The sequence below is a fragment of the Nematostella vectensis genome, chromosome 11 (assembly GCF_932526225.1).
Source record: "Nematostella vectensis chromosome 11, jaNemVect1.1, whole genome shotgun sequence".
NCBI lineage: Eukaryota > Metazoa > Cnidaria > Anthozoa > Actiniaria > Edwardsiidae > Nematostella > Nematostella vectensis.
The window spans coordinates 13,499,341-13,518,541 of record NC_064044.1 but is presented as its reverse complement, the minus strand read 5'-3'; the positions used below and the strand labels follow the sequence as shown (position 1 = coordinate 13,518,541).

At 37.1% G+C, this 19,201-nt stretch overlaps 2 protein-coding genes and 1 long non-coding RNA gene across 3 annotated transcripts; 1 reads left to right on the top strand and 2 right to left on the bottom strand.

Moving 5' to 3' along the window:
- Nucleotides 1–3,327: 3,327 nt before the first annotated feature.
- On the bottom strand, nt 3,328–7,004 carry LOC125573821. Its single transcript, XR_007314211.1, has 2 exons — nt 6,524–7,004; nt 3,328–3,523 (listed from the first exon to the last, which is right to left on the bottom strand). It is a non-coding gene; the product is annotated as an uncharacterized LOC125573821 (long non-coding RNA).
- On the bottom strand, nt 3,851–5,326 carry LOC125573820. Its single transcript, XM_048734606.1, has one exon. The coding sequence runs from the start codon at nt 5,300–5,302 to the stop codon at nt 4,463–4,465; it is 840 nt and encodes a 279-aa protein (XP_048590563.1). The 5' UTR covers nt 5,303–5,326; the 3' UTR covers nt 3,851–4,462.
- Nucleotides 7,005–13,831: 6,827 nt separating the features above from the next.
- Nucleotides 13,832–16,590, top strand: LOC125573811 (ficolin-2-like). The gene is made up of 7 exons (XM_048734593.1): nt 13,832–14,062; nt 14,286–14,356; nt 14,466–14,605; nt 14,905–14,993; nt 15,224–15,515; nt 15,844–16,101; nt 16,485–16,590. Exons 1-7 carry the CDS (start codon nt 13,832–13,834, stop codon nt 16,487–16,489), a joined length of 1,086 nt encoding a protein of 361 aa, XP_048590550.1. The 3' UTR covers nt 16,490–16,590.
- The last annotated feature ends 2,611 nt before the right edge of the window (nt 16,591–19,201 follow it).

Genomic DNA, 19,201 nt, shown 5'->3' with positions numbered 1-19,201 from the left:
TATTGTAAAATACATTTCAAGCGATTGGGCCACCACTTAGCGTAAGGCACCCTCAAAGATAGCAGAATCGGAAAAATCCTCCTCCCCGGGCGTGAAAACCCCTAAAAGATAGCAGAATCGGAAAAATCCTAAAACACACCCTAAGAGATATAGAAGTTGGTAAGAATTTTATACCGTAAAAGATAGACCGAGCACCCCCCGTCTATCTTTCTGGAGAGTCCCCCCCCGGACCTTGCTCTAATAAAAAACCCTTCCCTTGATAGAAGCTTTATTAATGTACACATGTATCAAAGCTACATTCTGACCACCTTTGAGAGAGAAAAGGAAGAAATTGGACTATAGCTTTGATAACAAACTCATCAGTAATGCAACAACTTGGTTGAGCACTCTCCTAACATTTCCCCTTTCCTCATTATCTTTAGGTTGATAGAAAAATGTTTTCAGATTTATCATTGAGGGCAAGTGCTTAAAAAAGCCTATTTCACATTTACTGCTGTATCAAAGTAAGAAATCCCCTACTTTATTATCTTTAAGACATTTGCCTATTCTCATGCCTCCCAACCTTCAGCATCAATCATGACCCTCGGGTAGTCCTTGGTTGGTTTTACCTAAATAAAAGTGAAAACAATTATAAGTATTTTTTCTTTTAAAACAACATTTAAATAAATAAACACAATAGATAGTTATGCAAGATGCAGACAATATAAGCTAAGCAAAAAGAATATAGGTAATAGGGGTTGCATTTTGTGTTTTTATTTTCAAGGTTTTTCAACATTATCAAAACTACAAATAACTTATATATACTATATATACTTACTATATATAGTAAGTATATATAGTATATATAAGTTATTTGTAGTTTTGATAATGTTGAAAAAGTTGCTGTATCTTCGAGAAACTAAATACACAGAATATAAAGACAAGAAAGGTCTTCTTTAGCAATAAATGACAGGATTATTAATTTGTCAGCCTTTATTAAATATCTCAACGCAGTCAATAAAGTATAGAGAGAACGAAGATTATCAAAGGATGTTGTTATGCTCAAATTGTTTGATTTAGACCACGAATTCTCAAAGCAAACTCTATAAACAAATGTATAAATCGAACAAGCTAAGTGACATTGAAACAGTAATTAGACTACTACGTATTTCTGTCGTTAAATTCTTACTTACCGTGAGGAATATATGCCTGAATTTATAGAACGTGTCAGTATTTACGAATTTAACATTTTCATGGCGATTGCTGTATCTTCGAGAAGACTAAATACACAGAATATAAAGACAAGAAAGGTCTTCTTTAGCAATAAATGACAGGATTATTAATTTGTCAGCCTTTATTAAATATCTCAACGCAGTCAATAAAGTATAGAGATCGAAGATTATCAAAGGATGTTGTTATGCTCAAATTGTTTGATTTAGACCACGAATTCTCAAAGCAAACTCTATAAACAAATGTATAAATCGAACAAGCTAAGTGACATTGAAACAGTAACTAGACTACTACGTATTTCTGTCGTTAAATTCTTACTTACCGTGAGGAATATATGCCTGAATTTATAGAACGTGTCAGTATTTACGAATTTAACATTTTCATGGCGATTGCCAGTAGAATGGAAACCACTTATGTGCACGCCAAAATTATAAGCCAATCGGAATTCAAGTAGATGGTATTTAAGCCAATCAAAACAGGGATAGATGACTTTGATATGACATCTTGACGTCAAACTGGTACGGTGTTTTAGCTTGAGCGATTGGTTTTGGAAAAAAAAAAACACGAAGAAAAGCACAACAATAAAAGAAAAATAACTGTGATATTCTCAATACAAACAGTCGTTCAAAACTCACCTTGGTAGTGTTTTTTGTCGCTTTCTGTTTGTCGCTTGTGTGGTTGTGTTCACTTTTTGTTGTAAACTGTGAACTTGTCGACTTTCTGCTAGCAAGAAACTCGTCGACACAAGTGAATTATTTTTATAGCTGAAAACATTCATCAATCCAAGGCCCTTTCTTCTCAGGATCTCCTTATAGATCTCCATAGATATAGACGTGAAGGAATATTATTAGAATGGTAGTGTAGAGCCTCTAAGTAGTCCTCTTTTTGCTGCTGCAACAGACGGGATTCACGAACACTCGCGTAGATTTTACTATCGGCTCGTACTTCAGACCAAACGGTTCCTCAAAGATTTCAGCCCATTTGAATCCGCATATTATCTCATTAAATACTATTTTCAATCTGCCTTTTTTGCTGTGAACATACGAACTTTGATGGCGGTAAAAAAAATAAAAATACGTAATATATAGATTTAGGCACTGCCTAAAAGCGGAGCCAGCATGACTTTTTTTCAGCATAAACTTGCGTAGAACCCCCCTTTCCTGCACTTTCATTATGCATCATGTTCCACCACCCACAAAAACGGCACCATATGTAAAACATATAAAGATTGCATGTTCTATAAATACTGCAAGTATTATTAAATTGTGTCCTCCCAATCCTGCTGGGGAATACCTAGAACAAATATGTTTTTTTGTTCTAGGCAAAAAAGGATTTATTGACATTACTAAGGATATTATTAACTAAGCCATACTTGAAAGACAACTAATACAGCAAAATCAGCAAAATAAATTTATGCTTTGATTAACAGGGAAAGCTTTCAGGTGTGAGGAGAGGTCATAATTATTTTAAAATGAGGATCAATTAAAGTTCCTCACAAAAAAACTGGGTGCTATTTTATTATTTTCAAAATTAAAAACAATAAACAAATACATATCAAATTCCTATACATTAAAAGTATATCAGCAAATCACACTATCATAGTGGATTTGAGGTAAAAGTACTCATTCCCTGCCTGTACTGTCCCAATTACTTTTACTTCTTTAAATTACTTTACTTAAAGATAGGGCTTTATCATTTTCCTTCTCTTGGGTAAGTTTTAAAGTAAGAAATTCAAATATTGGAAAAATATCTTCATTAATCTTCTCTCTTGTGCTTTAGAATGTAACTTTCTAAGGGTGCATTCCAACATATTTGAAAAAATTCTGAGTACATTATTTTATTATACAGTAAATAACCACATATAAGAACCTAGATGAACCTGTTAACCTAAAATTATCAAATTAGAATCCTTTTTATAAACATCGATTTAGCCTATAATTTGAAATAGGTTGAAATAGGAAAATTGATTTCTAAATAGTTTTAAATATGATCTTGAGGGATCATATAGGAGACCTGTTTTTGTTTTTTATGATTAACTATTTATGAAACTAAATAGCCTAAATGTCACTAACCACACATTATACAAGAACCTGTCAGGCTAACTTGGAAAAAACTAGCTTTATAACTCTGGTTCATTTTTTAGAACCATTTTTCCATTAAAATATAATCTTACTTTTTGTTACTTTATATGTGTTTATTTTTGGTGACCTACATTAAATACCAATGCCTTATATGTACATCCTGCCCTGGGTAATGCCTCTTAGCCAGCAGCTTGTGTCTCAGCTTGATTTCAGAATCTCTGGCTGAGATTAACCTGAAAAGAAGTTTGGAGAAAAGCATGTAAGATTCATTCATTCATTCATTTTTTATTTTGCACTATTTTGAATAAGATAAAGAATATTTGGATACAGGTAGAAAAAAGGGGAAGTTAACTATTTACGGTACTTAAGAAGAAAAAAAAATTTAAGGTGCGCAGTGACCATAGAAGCATAAGCTTTCGAGATGGTCACTGCCACAGTCAGATTTCGAGGGTCTTACAGGATATTATTATAATATTATTATAATATTATTATTATTATTATATTTTTTTTTTTTTTTTTTTTTTTACAATATATAATATATAAATAAACAAAATATAATATTTTAGAGTGAGGAAAAGTAAATCTGGCCAGGGTGGATCAATATTAATTCTGATTATTTAATAAATGCAATTTCAGTTGTTCTATGAAGGAATTGTAAGGTAAGTTTTATATCTTCACGGGGTATAGCATTTAAAGAATTGTTAATATATAAGGCAGAGCCACCAGCATTGGTTTTAGAGTCATTGTGAAAAAAATTGTAATTTTTAAAATTTATGTTCTTGACAGAATAATCATTTAGTTTAGTCTCAGTGACAGCAATAATTTGAGGCTTGGAATCAATTAAATATAAAATATCTTCAAGGAGGTCAAAATTCTTAGACAGGCTCCTTGAATTGCAGTGCAGAATGAAAGGGCCTTCATTCGACTTTTTGATTAATTTGTTCAATTTGTTGATCGAAAAGTATTCGGAAGATGGACTAGAGAGCATGAGGTCAGAATCAGATTCATCAGATTTATCAGGGTTAGTGAGTAGATTAAAGATGTCATTATGCATGTTGCTGTTAGCAATATCTCCTGACCAGTTTCCAACAAAAACATTGAATCTTTGATCGGAAAGCGAGCTAAAAGGCAGGGGATTACTTACAATTTCCTCGATTTCCTCGTTGGCCATTCTAGTAATGTTGAGACTGGCAATCTAAAAATTCATTAAATTCAGCGTCGGATATAAATCCGATGGAATTTGAGGTTTCGCTTTCACGAAGCCAAATTTTTCCATTTGCTGTCCAAATAAATTTAAAGTTGCATTGACGTCTGTAATTAGAAATCCGACTAAACAGTTTCTTCCTATAAGGTGTTAAACTCTCGTTTATAAAGATATGTGCTGTTCGGCTGACGCCGGATTCTGCTGGCTGATCTCGGACTGTAGGTAGATCCTTCGTACGCTTCTGTTTGAGGTTTTTCCGATTAGAATAGACTTCGTCTCGCTTGGATCTTCTAATGAACTTGGCGATTATCCTATCTTGCCCTTTCTTTGTAGGTTTTAGGCGATGTGCAATGGAAATGTCATCTTCTTTAACCTCCACTCCAGCCAAGGCTGCCGTTTCGATGACAAGCTTGACAGGATCATCGTTGTCGACTTTTGGTATCCCGACGAACTCAAGGCAATCCCGTCGACCATATTGTTGTTGTTCGTCTAGGCGAGAGTCGAGTTCATCGAGCCACTCTTTGGTCTCGATTAGATCTTGCGTTACATGCTGTATATTGGCATTCATGTCTTGGACAGATCGGTTGGTACCTTGTAGATTACTCAGGACTTTATCGTATTGACTTGCAAGAAATTTTTGAGATGCCTCGATTTCATCGATTTTCTTGCGAAATAAATTCATTTCTTCTTTAAGTTGTATAACAGCAACTTTAACTTCATTTCGAACATCCTTCAGGAGTTCGTCCTTCCATAGTTTGCGTAGGCTTTCCAAAGTTAGAGAGCCCTCGAGGCCGTGGCTGGCCGCCATGACAGATTATGCAGAGAAAAAACTGGTAATTGGTAAGAAAACTGGTAAGAAAAAACTGGTAATTTCCTTACGATACAAATATTATACCACAAAAACCTAATTCATAAAACCTAAAACTAAAAATAGGATACAAATATTATACCACAAAAACCTAATTCATAAAACCTGAAACTAAAAATAGTCCCAACTAAAATTTTCTAAAATGATACCCATTACAGAAAACGAACATATGAACTTTGCTGTCTCATAAGGCTCTATGATCTGATGAGCCAGAGGTTGAAAGAGCTTTTATAGGAGAAGCTGCAGAGGGAAAAAACCATTGCTTTTGAGCAAATTGCTCATCTACAAAAAAAGCTGTCTTGGCTTTCTATGAACCTGAATTTTACTTTTGGACCACATTATATTGTGACATGAGAAAAAAAAAGTTTTTTAAGGTTTGTAAGAAAACATTGAGATACCAAGGGTTATTGAAAATATTGTAGGTGGTATGAAAACAAGGCATATTTTTTAGGTAATAACAGATCCTCAAGGTCCTAATATGTATGTGCACCTTTTTTTTTAAATCAAAACAGAATTCCAGAATAGTCGATTTAAATTTCAAGTGTTTATCAAATATATGTTGTTTTTCACAAATTACTAATACTTAGGGTTTTAGGAGACCAGCTCTCAATTTCTTTAAGGCTTAAGGAAACCAGTTCTCTATTTCTTTCTCCAAAGAAAGCTGGAGTTTACCCAAGTAATTCATTTAAGCCTTGCTCATCTTTGTGAGAATTTGACCAAACATTCATTGAAATAAATTAAAAATAACTTTTGGTTTTATTTCTAGTATATCATAGCTGTCAACCCAACTTGGACAGAAATCTTGTGAAATCGGATGAAATACAGCAAATATGTGAAAAAAACAAAACAAGAGAGCCAATGCGGATGAATACAGAGAATGTATAAACATTCTCACAAACATTAGGTTTATGATGAGGTCCAAAATCTTGTGACAGAGTTGACAGCTCTGGTAATATAAGCTTATATTCAATTCATTCATGAAAAGTAGTTATAATTTTCCTATGATAGATGGTGAATGGCAGATTTAGAGATCTTATTCCCTGAGGTGAGTACTTAAAGTATAAATTAAATTCAACAATAAAAAAGGTGTTCAAAGTTTGAGAAGAAAACAACTCCGAAAGATCGTTACGCTAAGTACTTTAATACAATACGCAAACTTACCTCCGTCTGCCAGTGCAAGAACAAAACATAGGAGCACTTTTCGGAGAAGGTGTCTATAAAATTAGCTTGTTTTTTCTTTCTTTATCTTGTGGCTTACTCTGAAATTTCAGCTGACCTTGACTCGAGCACAAGACTGATTCTTCAAAACTTTTAACCATGCTTTTACACAGTCTTTTGCACGTAATTAGACAAGTTCATATCCGTGGTTAGCATTCCCACGAATGATTGTTTTCAAGCTCTTCTTATTCGACAATTCTTGGCTTTTCTGCAGTCGTTTTCGTGTGTTTTTGAGAGGGACAGAAATACTCATCCGCCATATTGTTTTGCGCGCTCTAGAGGCCTGTGCCGAGGCAGATCGCGGCTGGCTGGATGGATGGCAGCTTGTGACAATGACGTCATTGACCACAAAAACTGAGTCGCCTAGTTATAGACCATTTCTATATCTATGGGGCTCCGCGCGCGGCCTACGGCCGCGCTGGCTCCGCTAAAAACGTAAGACCGAGGGGGCCTGGGAGTTGCGCGATTGACTGGATGGATGGATTGTGACACCAGGATACCCGCGTGATGACCACAAAACCAAGTCGCATAGCTATACCATATTTCTATACATATGGAGCTCCGCGCTGGCTCCGCTATAAAACACCAAAAAAAAAAGTATTTTGATGTTTTGGCGTGAGTTATTTTCTTTGTTGGGAAAGGGGTACAATCAATAAAAATGCAAATAATGGTTAACTTTTATGTCATATTTTTACTGCCATACAAATGCTGCTCTTGCTTCTGTGCAGGTAGCAGAGAATGGCTTCATAATCAGATTATTATAGATATTTTTGCGTCAAAAGTACTAGTACCATAAAAATGAGACCGGGGAAACGAATACTGTCCAGTGGAAGTACACGGGACACACAACAGGGGTGCAGAGAGTTGTCTCACTGTGAACTCAAAGGCCAAAGGCTCTGGTTGGGGTGCAAATTGTGGAGAGAAATGGCGTGCAGGCTGATATTGCTGCAGCATGGCAAAACCACTGGAAATCGAGCTCATTAGCCTCTCTATGCTGGTGGTGAACTTTTCAAACTGTCAGAGTACTGCCTGTCCACATTTTTTTCCAGCAACTGTTTTTTTTTATCTGCAGCTCCTCTTGGGCAGCACCAAGGACCTGGGTATCAAAAACAACTTTCTCTTTAGTTTTTCTCCTTTGTAGCCATGGTGCTTTGCATTTAGTATGTTTCTCCTTGTTTGTTTGTTTGTTTGTTGTTTTTTTCCGTAGGATCATCCGTGTCAGGTGTGTCATCGGTTGCAGGGGAGTCAATAGGAGCCAAAGTATTCCGTGTCTTCCTTAGTGGGATATTGTCTTTGAAAAAGATTCGAAATGTCGCGATATTTGCTTTGCACGCCCTCCCAATCGACATTTTCGGCTGTTCGTACAACTTTTTATTCTTGGATTTCTGTTTTCTCTTGGATTTCTCAGTAACTCGACTTCGTAAGTCTAGATAAAAACAGTCCTAGCAGCCTCGCCACTTCCCCTTTCATTGCTATTTTGCACTGTTGTTGTCATTGTTGTATCACACGACTATTGTTTACAATTCAGGGAAAGTGACAGCCGATAATATTGAAGTCGCGAGGAGGCTAGACCTAGTACGCATGTACTGTAGAGCTTATCGTTTTCTTATCGTTTTTGCGTTTTCGTAGGGCAGTGTCGTATCAAAATGAAAACGATTGGTGTGCACGCGAATCTTTTTGAAAACGGAACAAAAATGTTAATTTTTTAAACGGAAACTGATACGTGGAGGACAGGGTTCAAATTTATCTAAATCCTTCGACATATTCATATTGCATTTTAGAAATATCTTCAGACAAGATATCATATGGTTTCTAAAGATACAACCTGATGGTTAAGTCATCGAGAACCTCACAAGAAGTCTACGGCCTTATATTGAAGTTATAAAATGAGCATAAGAGAAGTATGGGAGAATGAAAGATTCTTCAACACGAATGTTCGTTGAACCATACTTGCTCTTTTGGTCTAGTTAATACAAATCTGACCATGACCGTGCACAAGTCCAGGGGAGAATCGTTGCTATTTGGATTAATACCGCACTCCTAAAGACGTAATGGCGATAAAACATGCAAATAAATCAAATGAAAAGAATGTGAAAAGAAGAGAAACTTTTCAAATAAAACGTTTTATGTCCTAATAATATACGCATTCTCTTCTTTCGTTTTATTGCACTATACGCTTGGTATGTGCAAGAGCCTAATCAAGTGACGATTGCCCAATGTTGTTCATATCCTCTAAAGTTCTCAGGCTTTTCTAACCAGTCTACCACTCTGCTAAAACAAATCCACCAAATTGCATGTTCTCGCGGCCAAAAGAAAGTCACACACGCCGATACGTTTTTTTACGTATCTCGGCTTCAATAGTCAAATTATCAAATTTGGCGAGGCTCGTTTCTGGTTTCTAGGCACACAAAAATCAAATCAGCTTTTGGTAAAAATTAAAAGTCTTTTTAGCTTTTCGAACAGAAAAAGGTTCATAAAAAAGTGCTCCAGTTAATTTCATGGTGATTTTCTACCATAAAGAAAACACTAATTTTCTTCCCAGTGGGGTAAATGGTTGTACCAGAAGTATTATTAATCCGGGGACTTTGAATGGGAAACGAAAAAGGGCGATGCCTCAGGTGAACATTAATCATTATCCCCGACACAGCTGTAACACGTACGTGTTAAAAAGGTACGGAGTTATTTCCATAAACCTCATTTTGCTTGAGGCAATGATGCAGAAAGAGGATATTAGTTCTGTTCTTGTCGTCAGTATTCTACTGTGCTGTGCTTGTTCTGCAAAGGGTAAGTCCGGAAAGTTCGGGAAAACTGCGTTATATAAAGTTATTATATTGGGCTATTTCGTGCAGAGCGTTTTTTTTTTTTGGTTGTACCAGAAGTATTATTAATTCGGGGACTTTGAATGGGAAACGAAAAGGGCAAGGCCTGTTCGCCCAGCTGTAGAAACCAGAAAAAGCTTTTAAATTTGCTTTTCACATTTCTGAAATGACAACATTAACATACCTTTTTTACACGAGATGGTCAATTTATATTTTAAGTGTTTATGTATTTGAATTAGTGAAAACAAGTATATCGGAATATATTTGAAGTTGTTTGGTTTCTAAAATAGTACAAAAAAATTTTGAAGTTTATTTTCACATTTCTTTAGTCGAATCAAATATATCGGAGTTTATTTACAAGAATCAATCAAAATACCCAAATAGTCGTGTTCATTAACCAGAGTTTTACTTAATCGACTCGTTTTTGGCCCATAAAATAGTCAAACAAAGTATATCGGAGTTTATTTACACTTTTCTTGGACATCAATAAGTCAATAAAGATAGGAGAACTGATGATAAGATTTCTTGAGGCTCAATACACGTTTCTAGGCCAAGACAAATAATATATTTAATGTGCAACTCCACTTCCTAGCCTCCTAGCTATAAAAACTATTTACAGGAGGTCTGCCACAAAAAAGGAAATTAATAAATACATAGCAAAAACGTAAAAAAGTATAGTACTAACTACTTACTAAACGAGAAAGCAAAGTTAATAAAAGTTTTATTATATGGCTTTTTTAAATTAAAAATGACAACAACAACAAAAATCAACTTTCGCTTTCGTGTGAGTCTCTTTCACGGCGTGAATGGAATGGTTGGTGTGAAAACGCCTCGGTATTTAGAAAACAAACCTCTTAAGCGACGCAAATGGCAATCGTTTTGTGCTGCTTCATGCTAATTTCATTGACATATTGTCTTTACTGTCAAGCTGTAGTGTCTTAAAAAGACTCTTTTGGATCTTTGCACCCTTTATGATCTTATTATTATTGGCGTTACAGGGGTCAAATAGTGAATTTAATATTTGATCGTATGGAAAGTTCATGAATAGACTATGATGAAAATATCATTACTCACTCTACCTCTTCGCTACATGAGTAGCTAGCCCAGCTAATACCAGTACCTCTGCAGACAACTCCATTCATCAAGAGTGTTTGGTTCTCCATTACAAAACATGAAATTTGCTACTAATTCAAGTTCGAAAATAATTTCGGCTATTTGTGATGATAGTGGGATGTGGTGATTTCCCTTTCCCTAAGGGATATCCGCCGTTTTCGTATTACTTTTGAACTACCCTTTAATTGCTCATTGCAAAGTTGGTAGCTAAATAAACGTTTTTGGTATTTAAATAAACGTAATTGATTTTCCAACTAACGTTTGCTTTTTTGTTTGATTTTCTTAGCAACAACAACAGCTTTATTTCTGATCTCCGTACAATATATAAACAGTAGTGTTTTTTAATATATATGCTGATATCTTAACTGGAGGGAACTACTCCCAGAAATAACTTGAAAACTAGCAATGGTCCAATATGCGAAGAAATGTTGCATACAAATATTTAATATTTAGATTTAGGCATTACTTAAAAGCGGAGTTCCTACCAAATCTTTGCTTATTTTCGCTTGATAATTTAAGAAATATTAAAAATTACTATAATTTCTTTTTTGACGAAGTAAACTATTTCACAGATCACGCGCCAATTTGTTATACCACCTTTTCTCCAACCTTGACATCTACATGACAGATAATGAGTTAGTTGTAATATGATGTTTAGGAGTCAGGATACTTTTACTTTATTGACGTCATCAATGACGTCACGTGACCATCTCATTGCACCCCACTTGAAACATACATCACACCTACAGAGCTTTGTTGACATACGATGTTTCTTTAATGAATTTTTTTTTGTTTTGATGACGTCATCATATGTTTGCTTCTAGTAACGTCATTGATAACGTCATAATCACGTGACTATTGATGCACCCCCCTTGACACCTTCATTACACATATCAAGATTGGTTGTTATATGATGTTTCGTTTTTTGCTTTAAGTGACGTCATCGATAATGTCACACAACACGTGATGAGTTCATGACACCGAGTTTGGTTGCCATATGATGTTTCCTTCGTGAAATAAAAATATTTGTTATTTTTATGACGTCAGCATATTCGTCATCGATGACGTCACAAATCAAGTGACCCTCCCTTGACACATACATGACATCTGCCAAGTTTGGTTGTCATACGATGCTTTTTTAAGGGACAGAAGGACGGACATCGTGTCACGAAAACGAGTTGATGGGTTACCAATGTTTACCATATTTTGTATACCACTTTTTTAGGTATGGGGCTCCGCTCACGCGGCGCTTCGCTTCGCGCCGCGTGGGAGCTCCACAATAATGTTGTCCTTTTAAAAGTCAAAATGTATTATGGGTGTTTGGACATATCTCTGAGGGTCGTTGCAAGGAAAACTTCAAGACGTATAAATCCTCCAAACATTTGTTAAATGGAATGAATTTAGGCATGGCATCATGGTTTATGAACATCTAAATTTTGATGACATCATTAGGTGATGGCGTCATGTGATGACGTCATAATAGAAAAATCTATAATCTTGGCTGTCGAAGTATCTGCAAAGATAAATGCAGCTGTAGGAGCAAAACCAAGGCTAATACATCCAGTTGAAGTAGGGATACGTGCATTTTTCAACACTATCAAGACATAAGATTTCATTTCGGAGTCAAATTATCATATTGCCCGAGGTTGTAGGACATCGTGTTGCAGGTAGCTGCTATGTCGATATGAAACTTGACCGGCTTAAAAGACGACCCTGTCGTTGAAAGTGTTATGGTCGTGAAGTAGCGCTTCCCGGGCTTTTGGAGGAGCTGTCTGTATCTAGGTTGTGTGAATTTGTCTCGGGATAATTCGTCGTTCAGCTCTCCGTATGCATAGAGGCTGCTCGGCTGTCGGACCTTGACCTCCCGCCCTTGTATGGACTTGTGTTTTGCTTGGCACGACGTCCAAAACTTGAATCTATCGGTTAAAAGTGAGCCCCCTGTGGTGCCTGTATAGTGCGCTCGTAGTTATTTCCATCCAAACCAATGGTTTGTTTTTTTCTCCATCTGGTATTTGTTAGTCGATATTTTATCTCATGACGGGCAAAGCTTCATCGGGTAGGGAGGATCCCAATGCCGATATTTCTAGAAGGGTCTTGTAGTGTTCCAGGCGTTCTGTTCCGGGGTCTATTCCCATGTCCCGATTGTTCGCTTGTATGCAATAATCGTTGAATCGGAGCTCGAAGTTTTTGAAGTTTTCGCAACATCTTTTCGCTAGCAGCTTTAGCTTCGGTCTCTTCGGGTTCGACATATCCTTCTGACGCCAAGTCGGGTGTGCAATACGCGCAGTGGGGTGAATAAACCTTTATTCTAAATCCAACATGGCGGACTCCGTTCGTACAGTGATGCGACTGCCGCTGACTAACAGACGCTGACCAACAATAGGAACTAGGTAAATAGGTCTGAAGGAACCATGAGGTCTGGTCGGACTCCGTGGATGCAACATTCAAATTTGACAGCATGGCTTGGCTTGACTCTTTACCGACAGCATGCATCTGGTGACAAATAGCGTTGCATCCACGGATTCCTCTATCGTTTCTGTGTTGCCGAAATGTTTAAAAACTTAGCCTTTTCTAGTAGAAAGAGGTTGTTTCGGAGGCTGAAACTCGCTGGGGACATGGAGACATTTATATCCTACCGCACTGTGGTGGGTGATTTTCGAGATTTTACTCGTACTTCAATTCTGGCCGCTTGATCTGATAGCCTGTCTCCGAAGCCTGCCTGCCTGCCTTTACTTCTTTTGAGAGGCATCAAGTAACGCGGCCCAATCCTCAACTGCCCAAGTGTTAGAAATACCGCTTATTCTGAATAAATACACACCAAAAACAATGAGAGTTTACTGTGACCTTTATTCTAGGATATAAGACAATTATAGGACAATTACAGGAGGTGATCAATCGTGAAAATATTCGAGCTAGTACTGGGATTGATTGGAGACTGACTGAGAGGTTGGTAAGCCTGTGGCGTATGCAATGTCCTGATCCATTGAACCGTGTTTGCTCATCCAACTTAATATTACTCGTAAATGCGAGTTTATTTCCTCGGTGATCATCCGGCGTCTGGACTTCAACTTATCATCCCTCGGTGTGTGGTGACATTTAATCACCGAATTCCCCTCGTGCCATGCTATAACTTGTAACAATCGAGTTATTATCTTTCCAAGAACTATACACAAACACAATTTCGGTACTAAACAAACAGACAGAACATATCGCTGATGACCCGGCAAGTAGCTAGAAATTTTACCTGGGCTTTGTTTAGCCATTTAGTGGCAAATCTTATAATTTTCCTTTGTTAGGCACTGGGTGTAAGATTTTGGAGATGAAGGATAGAGTTGATGGGAAATATCTAAAGCGTCACAATGAATCCACCTTCACTGGAGAAACAGAAGCGGGGTGCATTGTCAAGTGCTTGTTCTACAGTCCCAACCACTACTGTCAATCAGTCAATTATTTCCCCGCGACTCAAACCTGCCTGACCAGCACGTCGACTCATCATCAACACCCAGAAGACCTTGTGTATGAAGCAGGAAGTGTGTACCTCGGGACCAAGGTATAACCTTAGTATACTAGAATTGTCTTAGCCTGAAAGTAATCACTCGTTTTTGCTATGCCAAAACTTATTGTGTCATTGATTTACCAGAGAAGTGGTTCCATTGTTTTTTAATGGGATATCAACTGCAATTAATATGCAAGGTATAGTGGGCAAAAAAAATACAAAAGCCAGGAATTATGCTAATATTGCATTTTGCAGTAAACATTTTCTTTACTCTTAGAACGACTGCGTTGTTGGTTCATGCCCAAGTAACCGAATGTGCAAAGCCGACTTCGTGAATGAAGGATTTTCGTGCGTCTGTCCTATCGATACATCATCATGTGGTATTACGTTTTCCGTCTTATTCTTAACCTTCAATTCCAGAGTGCTGATATACTTTTATCCACTGTTTATTTCGTCGATGTGTTTTTTTATTTACTCCAGACAAGCCCTGCTTCTCTAGCCCGTGCAGTAATGGCAGTATTTGTAACAACACACAAGACGGTAAAAACTATACGTGCACTTGTTTGCCTGGACATACGGGAAGACACTGTGAAAGAGGTATAGACCTGGAAAAGGATTCTCTCATGTTACTTCCCTTAAACCAGTTTATTTATTTTTTATTCCAGAAAGACCCGAGTCCTGAATTGTTATTCAACCTGAGAATTATTCGTTTTCTTTTATTTCTTTCCAGTATATGCAATGAATAATCGAAGAAACAATATATAATAAGCCTCATAAAAGTAGTGAAAGCTCGGCTGCTTTGTTATCAATAGCAAGAGCCGAGTCAAAAGTCTTCGTTTTAACTGACAAAGTTTTTATTTACGTCCTGCACTCACGTCAAATTGCCTTTTGTTTAGTTAATGAGAACTGTGCAACAATTCTTTCTCGTGGTTCGAACACAAGCGGTGTGTATACAGTGGATCCTGACGGCAAAGGTGCATTCCAGGTACGTTTAATAAGAAAGCCATTTGAAATAATCAATTACTTGTCACTTCTTTTTACGCCGTTTCCTGCTGCGCACATGAAAGGTGTGTCGTCGTGCAAAAGGGGACCAAGTAGTAAATACATCTAAAATGATCATGCATTATTCGACATAATTTCTTATGACTTTCTCATTACTTTTCTTGCTAAATAAACATATTTTCTTTTAATTGTATTCTGGTTCTTTTTCTGTAGGTCTTCTGCGACCAGGAAACTTCCGGCGGGGGCTGGACTGTGTTCCAGAGACGCGAAGATGGCTCAGTTGACTTCTATCGAAACTGGACCGAGTACAAGCACGGGTTTGGTGACCTTCAGGGAGAGTTTTGGCTAGGACTGGAAAAAATCTACAGGCTGACCAATGTGACCATTAACGAGCTGAGAGTGGACTTGGGGGACGCAGAGGGCAGTAAAACATACGCTCAGTACGGGTACTTTGCAACAGCAGCGGAGTCCGACAAATACCGTATTAGTGTGGCTTCGTACTTTGGTGAGTTTTGTTTTGACGCTGCCGCTGCGAGGCCTTCTTCACCCCCCCTTGCCCAAAACAAAGCCGCTAAGAAGTCACCAAAAACCCTTACTGTGATTTTTGTGTCATTTCGACTCTTACACGGAAACGAGGCTTTGATAAGAACATCTGTGCGAAAATTTCAGACTGCACCAAAGACAATTAACATAAGAAAAACAACGGTATCCTTTAGAAATAGGGCAAAATGCTACATTTATACTGCTCAAAGCCTCGTCTTCCTGTCAGATTCAAAATGGAATCCTGGGAATGACCTATGTAATGTTTGGCTTGATGTCTATCCCCTTATCAGGTACTGCTGGAGATTCCTTCGTAGAGTGGCATAACAACGCGGCATTTTCAACCCAAGACAAAGACAATGACCAGAATGGAGATGAGAACTGCGCTGCTAAGTTTAAAGGAGCGTGGTGGTTCACTGATTGCTTTTCCTCACATCTTAACGGCAAATATCTCAACGACAGTACCTCGTATGGAGAAGGAATTATCTGGAGTGAATGGAAGGGTCATTATTTGTCTTTAAAGCGAACAGAGATGAAAATAAAGCCACGAGGTACAAAAACTATTACTCTCTAAAGCGTGCAGATATAAAAATCAAGCCACGAGGTAAAAACACTCATACTCTCTGAAAATAAAGCACTCTCTAAAGCGAATATGGCGTAGTTCAGACTAGAGTCCGACGAAGAAATCATTTTCGCCTGAAATGGATTCTCTAGTTCATTTTGCTTTCATATCCACGTAATAGTCTATTTAAAATCTATAATTTGTAATTTCATGAAATCCCAAATTTACAGAAGTAGAAAGAAAAACGTTTTCCCCTGCTTTAAGGTCCGTTCCTCGCCTTCGAATTTGAAAGGTGTAGAAAAGGGATGTTCCTATTTCTTTTATAAGACGGTTTCGCTTTTAAAGCTGTGTAATCTTCTTTTTTTTTAACAGGATAACCTAAATAAGTCTTCAAACAATCCCCAACTACCAAAGGCAACCCAAAGACGACGGCTATCATCAGCGCGCTACCGCTTCATCCCGCGCAACAAACACTCTTTTCGCGATCGTCCTCAGCTTCGGCTTATACTGGATCCCTTCTATATTGGTCGAATAGCGCTTACGAGTTAAGCCAGAAAGTTTTGTTTTGTTTCAGAAAGGGTTTATTATCATCTAAAGATTTGTTTTATTTCGTCGTTCTCTGGCGTGACAAGTGCAGTCATTTCTGTGTTGATTTTGACTCGAATTTGCCACCTAAAAATTCACGTGATCTCTTAGCCCTTATTGGTTGTCTCCGCTGTGCCCGGGGAAATGGACGGCAATGTTTTGTGATGACGCTATCCAAAAAGACAAAATATCATTTCTCACGATAGAAATGTCTTTAGACTACTAAAATATCATGGTGTCTAGATGCAACCTTATGGTCAAGTCATCGGTAACGTCAAAAGAAGACATAAAGCCTTATGTTTATAAGAAGAAAAAAAAATTAATATGAAAATGAAATAAATAAGGGAAGAAAGGAATACACAGTGAATCGTTGCTGCTATTCGGATCAATACCGCACTTTTGAAAACAGTCCTAGCAGCCTCGCCACTTCCCCTTTCATTGCTATTTTGCACTGTTGTTGTCATTGTTGTATCACACGACTTCCCCTTTCATTGCTATTTTGCACTGTTGTTGTCATTGTTGTATCACACGACTATTGTTTACAATTCAGGGAAAGTGACAGCCGATAATATTGAAGTCGCGGGGAGGCTGGTACTAGTACGCATGTACTGTAGAGCTTATCGTTTTTGCGTTTTCGTAGGACAGTGTTGTATCAAAACGAAAACGATTGGTGTGCACGCGGATCTTTTTGAAAACGGAACAAAAATGTGAGTTTTCAAACGGAAACTGATACGTGGAGGACAGGGTCCAAATTTATCTAAATTCTTCGACATATTCATATCGCATGATAGAAATATCTTCAGACAAGATATAATATGGTTTTTAAAGATACAACCTGATGGTTAAGTCATCGATAACCTCACAAGAAGTCTACGGCCTTATATTGAAGTTATAAAATGAGCATAAGAGAAGTATGGGAGAATGAAAGAAATAAGGGAGAAAAAAAGAGTGTTTTCTAAATTCATTCTTCAACACGAATGTTCGTTGAACCATACTTGCTCTTTTGGTCTAGTTAATACAAATCTGACCATGACCGTGCACAAGTCCAGGGGAGAATCGTTGCTATTTGGATTAATACCGCACTCCTAAAGACGTTATGGCGATAAAACATGCAAATAAATCAAATGAAAAGAATGTTAAAAGAGTAGAAACTTTTCAAATAAAACGTTTTATGTCCTAATAATATACGTATTCTCTTTCGTTTTATTGCACTATACGCTTGGTATGTGCAAGAGCCTAATCAAGTGACGATTGCCCAATGTTGTTTATATCCTCTGAAGTTCTCAGGCTTTTCTAACCACTAGAGTAGTGTACTACTCTGCTAAAAAAATCCACCAAATTGCATGTTCTCGCGGCCAAAAGAAAGTCACACACGCCGAATTTTTTTTTTTTTTTACGTATCTCGGCTTCAATATTCAAATTATCAAATTTGGCGAGGCTCATTTCCGTTTTCTAGGCCCACAAAAGTCAAATCAGCTTTTGGTAAAAAAAAAGTGCTCCAGTTATTTTCATGGTGATTTTCTACCATAAAGGAAAAACTAATTATCTTCCCAGTGGGGTAAATGGTTGTACCAGAAGTATTATTAATCCGGGGACTTTGAATGGGAAACGAAAAGGGCGATGCCTCAGGTGAACATTAATCATAATCCCCCACACAGCCGTAACACCTACGTGTTAAAAAGGTACAGAGTTATTTCCATAAACTTCATTTTGCTTGAGGCAATGATGCAGAAAGAAGATATTAGTTCTGTTCTTGTCGTCAGTATTCTACTGTGCTGTGCTTGTTCTGCAAAGGGTAAGTCCGGAAAGTTCGGGAAAACTGCGTTATATAAAGTTATTATATTGGGCTATTTTGTGCAGAGCGTTTTTTTTTTTGGTTGTACCAGAAGTATTATTAATTCGGGGACTTTGAATGGGAAACGAAAAGGGCAAGGCCTGTTCGCCCAGCTGTAGAAACCAGAATAAAAACTTTTAAATTTGCTTTTCACATTTCTAAAATGACAACATTAACATAACATACCATTTTTACACGAGATGGTCAATTTATATTTTAAGTGTTTATGTATTTGATTTAGTGAAAACAAGTATATCGGAATCTATTTGAAGTTTTTTGGTCCCTAAAATAGTAAAAAAGAATGTTGAAGTTTATTTTCAGATTTCTTTAGTCGAATCAAATATATCGGAGTTTATTTACACGAATCAATCAAAATACCCAAATAGTCGTGTTCATTAACCAGAGTTTTACTTAATCGACTCGTTTTTGGCCCATAAAATAGTCAAACAAAGTATATCGGAGTTTATTTACACTTTTCTTGGACATCAATTAGTCGATAAAGATAGGAGAACTGAGGATCAGATTTCTTGAGGCTCAATACACGTTTCTAGGCCAAGACAAATGATATATTTAATGTGCAACTCCACTTCCTAGCCTCCTAGCTATAAAAACTATTTACAGGAGGTCTACCACAAAAAAGGAAATTAATAAATACATAGCAAAAACGTAA

What these genes read in the sequence shown, in the direction of transcription:
- LOC125573811 (XM_048734593.1), top strand. Translation starts at nt 13,832, where the DNA reads ATGAAGGATAGAGTTGATGGGAAATATCTAAAGCGTCACAATGAATCC. An exon ending in TTCGTGAATGAAGGATTTTC is followed by an intron (nt 14,357 to 14,465) that starts GTGCGTCTGTCC and finishes TTTATTTCGTCG; the next exon opens with ATGTGTTTTTTTATTTACTC. An exon ending in TAGTGTGGCTTCGTACTTTG is followed by an intron (nt 15,516 to 15,843) that starts GTGAGTTTTGTT and finishes TCCCCTTATCAG; the next exon opens with GTACTGCTGGAGATTCCTTC.
- LOC125573820 (XM_048734606.1), bottom strand. Translation starts at nt 5,302, where the DNA reads ATGGCGGCCAGCCACGGCCTCGAGGGCTCTCTAACTTTGGAAAGCCTA.